This window comes from Rana temporaria, chromosome 8, assembly GCF_905171775.1.
Source record: "Rana temporaria chromosome 8, aRanTem1.1, whole genome shotgun sequence".
Classification (NCBI taxonomy): Eukaryota; Metazoa; Chordata; class Amphibia; order Anura; family Ranidae; genus Rana; species Rana temporaria.
Genome location: NC_053496.1, coordinates 5,991,228 through 6,000,963, shown reverse-complemented (window position 1 = coordinate 6,000,963; position 9,736 = coordinate 5,991,228). Strand labels below are relative to the sequence as shown.

Genomic DNA, 9,736 nt, shown 5'->3' with positions numbered 1-9,736 from the left:
GATCTTAGGATGCAATTCTTCGGCGTCCGCTGGGTGGAGTTCTCGTCGTTTTCCACGTCGGGTATGCAAATTAGCTATTTCCGACGATCCAACGAACGTACGCGCGGCCGTCGCATTCTCTTACGTCGTCTCTAGTCGTCTTTTTCCGGCGTATAGTTAAAGCTGCTGTTTTGCGGCGTATAGTTAGACTTGCCATGTTAAATATGGCCGTCGTTCCTGCGTTTATTTTGAATTTTTTTTTTGCGTAAGTCGTCCGTGAATCGGGATGGACGTAATTCACGTCTATGTTAAAAAAAATATGACGTCCTTTGCGACGTCATTTCGCGCAATGCACGGCGGGAAATTTAGGGACGGCGCATGCGCAGTTTGTTCGGCGCGGGGACGCTCTTCATTTAAATGAAACACGCCCCCCTACCCGCCCAACTTGAATTCCACGCCGATACGCCGCTTGAGATACACTACGCCGCCATAACTTACGGCGCAAAATCTTCCAGGATTCGAACCAAAGCCAGGTAAGGTACGGCGGCGTAGCGTATCTCAGATACGATGCGCCGGGGCAGATCTTTGTGAATCTGCCCCATAGGATTTAATTCGATCTTTTAATTGCATTATAATTGAATTTTTAATTAATTACAATTCTGATTGTGGGGTGTTACTATTTATTTAGAACTATAATAAAGCATACATTAAAAGGTTTAAATTAGATTTGTTAATTTTTAATTGAAATTTAATTTTCAATTGTATAAAAAAAAAAATATTAATTAAAATGTAAATTCTGATTGTGGGCTGTTACATTTATTTATTCATATTTTTCCCATAACTATAATAAAGCATCTGTATATATAAAAAAAAAGGTTTGAATCCTGATATAAAAACTGTATTTTTGATTAATACTTAAATTCTGATTGTGAGGTGTTAAATTAATTTTTTCATTTACTAATTTTTTCCCCCCATAACTATAATAAAAAAGAGGTTTTGAACCCTGGTACAGCATAACTCCACACTTGACTGGAAAAGTAAAAATGTTTACCTCAGTTTAATTATAGGACTGATGTTTTATCCATTGGTTGTCTTTCTTTTAATAATTTTATCTTTATTGAAATTTTCACCATCGAAATCTGTAGAAATTTAGAAAAAGAGGAAGAAAAAACAAAACAAAAAAGAATACGATTCACAACATAAAAATATACAGTAGGGCTTGTATTTAATGATATACCTATAGGGCCAGATTCTCGTACCTGCGGCGCAGCGTAACGTAACCCGTTTACGTTACACCGCCGCAAGTTTTCAGTCTAAGTGCCCGATCCACAAAGCACTTACCTGTAAACTTGCGGCGGCGTAACGTAAATCTGTCCGGCGCAAGCCCGCCTAATTCAAATGGGGCGTGTGTCATTTAAATTAGGCGCGCTCCCGCGCCGGACGTTCTGCGCATGCTCCATCTGAAAATTTCCCGAAGTGCTTTGCGTGAAATTACGGCGCCCCGCCGTGTTTTTTGAACGGCGACGTGCGTTACGTAGTTTCGTATTCCCGGACGTCTTACGCAAAAAAAAAAATTGAAATTCGACACGGGAACGACGGCCATACTTTAATAACATGGCTGTCTAAATGTAAGCCTCAAGTTTACAATGGGAAAAACCGACTAGCGAAGACGTAAGAGATTGCGACGGACGCGCATATCTTCGTGGATCGCCGTAATCAGCTAATTTGCATACCCGACGCTGGAAAACGACGCAAACACCACCCATCGGCCGCCGGAAAATTACACCTAAGATCCAAAGGCGTACGAAGCCGTACGCCTGTCGGATCTTAGCCAAAAGCCGTCGTATCTTGGTTTGAGGATGCCAAATCAAGATACGACGCGGGAAATTTGAAAATACGCCGGCGTATCAGTAGATACGCCGGTGTATTGCCGCTGTGAATCTGGGCCTTTATCTTTATTGAAATTTTCACCATAGAAATTTGTAGAAATTTAGAAAAAGAGGAAGAAAAAACAAAACAAAAAAGAATACGATTCACAACATAAAAATATACAGTAGGGCTCGTATTTAATGATATACCTATAGATCTTAACATTAATTGCCATGAGAAATATTGAAATTATTTTTAAAGTTTAAGGTTGAAATTATTATTCTTTTATTTTTTTTTTAAATATATTTAGTCCGGTTGAAATTAAGACCTTCTGGTTCAGCCATTTTTTTTTAATAAACATGCATAAAAAAAATATATATATATATATATATATATTGGCTCAGTTTTAGTAAATCTTCTCATGCTTAAAAAATAAATGAAGCTTCATTTTTTTTTTTTTATAAACATGCATAAAAAAAAAAAAAAATGATTGGCTCGGTTTTAGTGGATCTTTTCATGCGTAAAAAATAAATGAAGCTTCCCGCTCGTGTACAAATTAGCCGACATGAAATCAAACCGGGTTTTAATCTTGTTTAGTGAGAGATTAATTCCTTGGCAGGGCGCGGAGGGAGGTGTAGTATTCTAGGTCAGACCGGTCATGTTACTCTGGATGACACGCGCCTTATAATGGCTAAAGTTGCATTATAATTTCACTCTGAACCCTTAACCTTTGACCCCCCCAATACACAATAAATAAATAAATTAATTTAATTAATAGTTGAATAAATAATTAAATTAATAATTTAATAAATCATAAATTAAATAAAAAATACAAAATAAATCCTAAATTAAAAAAGTTAGGGCCAGATTCACAGAAGAAGTACGCCGGCGTATCTACTGATACGCCGGCGTACTTTCAAATTTGCCGCGTCGTATCTTTAGTTTGAATCCTCAAACCAAAGATACGACGGCTTCTGGCTTCGATCCGACAGGCGTATGGCTTCGTACGCCTTCGGATCGTAGGTGCAATACTTCGGCGCCCGCTGGGTGGAGTTTGCGTTGTTTTCCGCATCGGGTATGCTAATTAGCTTTTTACGGCGATCCACGAAGGTACGCGCGTCCGTCGCATTCTCTTACGTCGTCGCTAGTCGGCTTCTCCCGGCGTATAGTTACAGCTGCTATTTCGTGGCGTATAGATAGACCTGCCATGTTAAAGTATGGCCGTCATTCCCGCGTCAAATTTTTTTTTTTTGCGTAAGTCGTCCGTGAATAGGAAAGGACGTAACTCACGTCTACGTTCAAAAAATGACGTCGGTGCGACGTCATTTCGCTCAAAGCGCGGCGGGAAATTTCAAAACGGAGCATGCGCATTTCAATGGGCGCGGGGACGCGCTTCATTTAAATGAATCACGCCCCCTACCCGCCCAATTTGAAATACGCGCCGAGAAATACACTACGCCGCCGTAACTTACGGCGCGAAATCTTCCTGGATTCGAAATTCCGCCAGGTAAGATACGGCGGCGTAGCGTATCTCTGATACGCTGCGCCAGGGCAAATGTCTCTGAATCTGGCCCTTAATTTGCGCACCATGAACAGACGGACAATACACAATTAATTAATTAATAGTTGAATAAAGAATAAATTAAGTAATTTAATTAATAATTTAATAAATCATATAATTTAATAAATCATAAATTAAATAAAAAAATACAAAATAAATCATAAATTGAAAAAGTTAATTTGCGCATCATGAACAGACGGACTGCATACCAAGTTTTACTTAAAGTGTGGAAAATGCGAACACTAAACCATCTCTTATTTGCTCCCCTTTGATCTTCTTAAATATACCACTGAATTTTTTTTATTGTATCTGTTCGATAAGTGCAAAAAATAAATGTTGATCCTACCAGAAATCCAGAGCTAGCCTCGTGTCCAGTGCTTTTCCGGTGGCCCTCACAGTCCTTATCTGGGGGGAGGGACTATGGAGTAATAATTAACCTTTATCTTGTAGAAATGAGAGCGTGCGAGTGGTTAAGTAGTTTAGCAAGACACAATTGGCAGGGCTGACACCACTGCTGTGTGTTGTCAACAGGCCTTAGGAGCTGACGGGGAATTTTTCTGAACTTTTAGGATCTTTAAAAGGTATAAAAATGTGCATTATAAGTTATATAAAGAGGGGGAGGGTGGAGATAAAAAGGTTAATGTGCAGGTCATATACAGGGGGTGAAGAGGTTAGTACATTAACCCTTTAATTTTCACCCCCCCCCCCCATATATGACCTGCACATTAACCCCTTCATAGTTCAGGTCATATAAGGGGGGGTGGAGATGAAGGGGTTAAATTAGAGGTCATATGGGGGGGGGGGGGGGTTTGAGATGAAAAGGTTATTGTACAGGTTATGTAAAGAGGGGTAAGATGGAGATGAAGGGGTTAGGCCCCTTTCACACTGGGGCGTTATTCAAGCTTTTTTCGAGCATTATTTAAGCTTTTTTCGAGCGTTACTCGAGCATTATTCAAGCTTTTTTCGAGCGTTACTCGCGCGTTATTCAAGTGTTTTTTCCAGCATTATTCGAGAATTATTCAAGCGTTAGTCGAGCGTTATTCAAGCTTTTTTTGAGCAATATTCGAGCGTTATTCAATCGTTTTTCGAGCGTTTTTTCCAGCATTATTCGAGCGTTTTTTCCAGCATTATTCGAGAATTATTCGAGCATTATTCAAGTGTTTTTTCCAGCATTATTCAAGCGTTTTTTCCAGCATTATTCAAGCGTTTTTTCCAGCATTATTCGAAAATTATTATAGCGTTATTCAAGCTTTTTTTGAGCGTTATTCGAGCATTATTCGAGCGTTTTTTCCAGCATTATTCGAGAATTATTCAAGTGTTTTTCGAGCGGTATTCAAGCGTTTTTTTCCAGCATTATTCGAGAATTATTCAATTGTTTTTCAAGCTTTTTTCGAGCGTTATTCAAGCGTCATTCGAGAGCGTTATTCAATCGTTTTTGAGCGTTATTCAATCGTTTTTTCTAGCATTATTCGAGAATTATTCGAACGTTTTTCGAGCGTTATTCAATCGTTTTTTCCAGCATTATTCGAGCGTTATTCGAGCGTTATTCAAGCTTTTTTCGAGCGTTATTCGAACGTCATTGAGAGCGTTATTCAAGCGTTTTTTGAGCGTTATTCAATAGTTTTTTCCAGCATTATTCGAGAATTATTCAAGCGTTATTCAAGCGTTTTTTCCAGCATTATTTGAGCGTTTTTTCCAGCATTATTCAAGCGTTTTTTCCAGTATTATTCGAGAATTATTCGAGCGTTATTCAAGCGTTATTCAAGCTTTTTTCAAGCGTTATTCAAGCGTCATTCCAGAGCGTTATTCAAGTGTTTTTTGAGCGTTATTCAATAGTTTTTTCCAGCATTATTCGAGAATTATTCGAGCGTTATTCAAGCGTTTTTTTCCAGCATTATTCAAGCGTTTTTTTCCAGCATTATTCAAGCGTTTTTTCCAGCATTATTCGAGAATTATTCGAGCGTTATTCAAGTGTTTTTTCCAGCATTATTCGAGCGTTTTTTTCCAGCATTATTCGAGAATTATTCAAGCATTTTGTTCCAGCATTATTCAAGCGTTTTTTCCAGCATTATTCGAGAATTATTCGAGCGTTATTCGAGCGAAACCTCATCTGCAATCCCAATGTGCTGGTAAAGCACCGCTCAGACGTTTTAGGGCATTTTTGCAGTGCCTCAGTGTGAAAGGGTAAGCGCTTTCAATTCATTTGAATGGAGAGGGGCGTTTTTGGAGATTTCTTCTAGATATATAGGAAGGCCTTGCTTCTTCTACATATATAGGAAGGTTATTCTTCTCGATGGATCAAGAAAGCCATACTCCTTTTAGACCAATAGGAAGGCTATGCTTCTAGATGAATAGGAAGACCATGCTTCTTTTGGACCGATAGGAAGGATATGTTTCTAGATGAGTTGGAAGACCATGCTTCTTCTAGATGTACGGAAAGTCAATGATCCCTTTGGACCAATAGGAAGGCAATGCTTATAGATGAATAGGAAGACCTTGCTTCTTCTAGATGAATAGGAAGACCATGCTTCTTCTAGATATATAGGAAGGCCATGCTCCTTTTTGACCGATAGGAAGGCTATGCTTCTAGATGAATAGGAAGACCATACTTCTTTTGGATGTACCGGAATTTCATGCTCCTTTTGGACCAATAGGAAGGCTATGTTTCTAGATGAATAGGAAGACCATGCTTCTTTTGGATGTACTGGAAGGCCATGCTTCTTCTGGGTGAATAGAAAGACCATGCTTCTTCTAGATGATTAGGAAAACCATGCTTCTTCTCGATGTACAGGAAGGTTATGCTCCTTTTGGACCGATGGGAAGGCTATGCTTCTCAATAGATCAAGAAGGCCATACTCCTTTTAGACCGATAGGAACTCTATGCTTCTAAATGAATAGTAAGACCATGCTTCTTCTAGATGTACTGGAAGGCCATGTTCTTTTTGGACTGATAGGAAGGCTATGCTTCTAGATGAATAGGAAGACCATGCTTCTTCTCGATGTACAGAAAGTCAATGATCCCTTTGAACTGATAGGTAGACTATGCTTCTAGATGAATAGCAAGACCATGCTTCTTCTCGATGTACAATAAAGCCATGCTCCTTTTGGACCGATAAGGCTATGCTTCTAGATGTACAGGAAGACCATGCTTCTTTTGGGTGATCAGGAAGAACGCGCTTCTTCTAGATGAATAGGAAGACCATGTTTCTTCTAGATATACAGGAAGACCATGCTTTTTCTCAATGTACAGTAAGGCCATGCTCCTTTTGGACTGATAGGAAGGCTATGCTTCTCAATGGATCAAGAAGGCCATACTCCTTTTAGACTGATAGGAAGGTTATGCTTCTAGATGAATAGTCATACCATGCTTCTTCTAGATATACAGGAAGGCCATGCACCCTATGGACTGATAGGAAGGCTATGCTTTTAGATTAATTAGAAGACCGTGCTTCTTCTAGATGTACAGAAAGTCAATGATTCCTTTGGACCGATAGGTAGACTATGCTTCTAGATGAATAGGAAGACCTTGCTTCTTCTAGCTGAATAAGAAGAACATGCTTCATCTCGATGTACAATAAAGCCATGCTCCTTTTGGACCAATAAGAAGGCTATGCTTCTAGATGTACAGGAAGACCATGCTTCTTCTGGGTGAAAAGGAAGACCATGCTTCTTCTAGATGTACAGTAAGGCCATGCTTCTTTTGGACTGAAAGGAAGGCTATGCTTCTTAATGGATCAAGAGGGCCATACTCCCTTTAGACCGATAGGAAGGCTATGCTTCTAGATGAATAGGAAGACCATGCTTCTTCTATATGTACAGGAAGACCATGCTTCTTCTGGGTGAATAGGAAGACCTTGTTTTTTCTTGATGATACGGAAGATCATGCTTCTTCTAGATAAATAGGAAGACCATGCTTCTTCTGGATGTACAGTAAGGCCATGCTCCTTTTGGACCGATAGGAAGGTTATACTTCTCAATGGATCAAGAAGGCCATACTCCTTTTATACCGATAGGAAGGCTATGCTTCTAGATGAATAGCAAGACCATGCTTCTTCTAGATATACAGGAAGGCCATGCTCCCTTTGGACCGACAGAAAGACTATGCTTCTCGATGAACAGGAAGACCATGCTTCTTCTATATGTACAGGAAGGCCATGCTCCCTATGGACTGATAGGAAGGTTATGCTTCTAGATAAATAGGAAGACCATTCTTCTTCTAGATGTACAGGAAGGCCATTCTCCCTATGAACTGATTGGAAGGCTATGCTTCTAGATGACTAAGAAGACCGTGCTTCTTCTGCTTCTTCTAGATGTACAGAAAGGCCATGATCTCTTTGGACTGATAAGAAGGCTATGCTTCTAGATGGATCAAGAAGGCCATACTCATTTTATTTTTCATGTCAGACTGCTCACCTCCCTCCTTCTCTCCTTGTGTCACACGCAGAGCCGGTGCTAGCGTAATGCAGCTGCTAGGGCGCCAGGAGGGCACTGAAGCCGGAAATGCTAGGCACTGCGGGCAGGCGCCAGGGCTGTGTAGGCACCGCAGGCAGGTGCCGGGGCTGTGTAGGCACTGCAGGCAGGCACCGGGGCTGTGTAGGGGCTGTGTAGGCACTGCAGCAGGTGCCGGGGCTGTGTAAGCAGACCTTGTGTTTTTCCCCAAGATCCAGTTAAACAAATGGAAGCTTGTCTGGGTTCAATCCGGGTAACATCTGCCTCTCCTCTCCTTTCAGACAGCATAGAAGATGAGTTTGAACTGTCTACGGTCTGCCATCGTCCGGAAGGGCTTGAACAGCTACAAGAACAATCCAAATTCACCAAAAAAGAACTTCAGGTTCTATACCGAGGCTTTAAAAATGTGAGTAAGTGGATTGAATACGGACCAAGGGATGGTTTTGGCTACTGGTAATATTGTATATAGAAAATTGTACAAGAATACGGAAAATTGTTACCATTCTTACCATAATTTTCCTTTCCTGGGAGCTCATCATGTCAGCCTATGAAGGGGTCAGAGGGGTGGAGATGACCCATTCATAGGCTGACATGATTAGCCCCAACGTCCTCTTTGCTCCCGCTGCCTCTCAGGAAATACTCCTTACAAACTTTTCCTGTTGTCAGGACCCTCCCAGGCCAGCTTCCGACCCCCGGCCCGAGACAAAGCACCCCCCCTAGACTGGGGGGTGCACCTCAAGGGCCACCGATAGACCCCTCAGCACTTCATCTTCCAACCGACTCCCCTGCTGGCATCACTCATTAATATTTAATGGCTCACTTAGTCCCCTGCCTGACGCACTGCCTGGGAATTGGCTAAGCTCCCCTAAATATGCAGGACAACCCTTCTAGCCTCCGCCCTCCAGCTTCCAGAAGGTTCTCCAACTTCCCAGAACCACCGGGAGGCACCAGAGAGCTGGCCCCTTCCTTTTTCTGAATGATCACGGTGAGCAATCTGCACCGATCACTCCTGTTTAGCCCACCTTCTTCAAGGTTCAATGCGTTGTGCGTTTAAAGATGGTATTCTGCACACCTTGGATGTAACGAGTGGCTACAGTGGAACCTCGGATTGCGAGTAACGCGGTTAACGAGCGTTTCCCAATACGAAAACTGTATTTTTAAAAATCATAACTCAGTTTGCGCGCGTTGTCTCGCAAAACTAGCACAATTCAGGCCAAAGCGTTGTGCAGTACCGCGTTTGGCCTGAGGTCGGGGGGGGCGCTGGAGCCAAGCAGAGCTGAACAGCGGCAATCGTAGCTGATCGGAAAGGCCCGAGGACAGCTCGGCTGACCTCAGCAAATCTCGGGAAATTAAGTCTTTACGAGGTTTACCGAGGTGCCCTCTGGCCTTTTCAGTCGTTTCCGAGGCTCTCCGGCACCCCCCCTGCCACTGGCCGCATGCGGTATTGCATGCCATTGAAGTCAATGGGGAAACTCGCTTTGATATGCGAGTACTTTGGATTACGAGCGTTCTCCTGGAACGTTTTATACTCGTAATCCGAGGTTCCACTGTATTTGAGTCACTGTTGCCTTTCTATCACCTGGAACCAGTCTGCCCATTCTCCTCTGACATCAACAAGGCATTTTCCTCCACACAACTGCCGCTCACTGGATATTTTCTCTTTCCCCACCATTCTCTGTAAACCCCGAGAGATGGTTGTGTGTGAAAATCCCAGACCAGCCGGTCTGGCACCAACAACCACGCCACGTTCAACGCCACTTCAATCCAACCACGCCACGTTCAAAGCCACTTCAAACCCCTTTCTTCCCCCATTCTGATGCTTGGTTTGAACTTCAGCAAGTCGCCTTCACCCCGTCTAGATGCCTAAAGGCAGGGCCG

At 42.1% G+C, this 9,736-nt stretch overlaps 1 protein-coding gene across 3 annotated transcripts in view; it reads left to right on the top strand.

The window, feature by feature from the left end:
- The window catches only part of KCNIP2 (potassium voltage-gated channel interacting protein 2), a 230,457-nt gene that overhangs the window by 201,683 nt on the left and 19,038 nt on the right, over positions 1-9,736 (top strand). For all 3 annotated transcript variants that reach the window (XM_040361243.1, XM_040361245.1, XM_040361244.1), the window contains exon 2: positions 8,140-8,264. In XM_040361243.1, the coding sequence (XP_040217177.1) occupies positions 8,140-8,264 (125 nt within the window). The remainder of the gene's footprint in view (positions 1-8,139; positions 8,265-9,736) is intronic.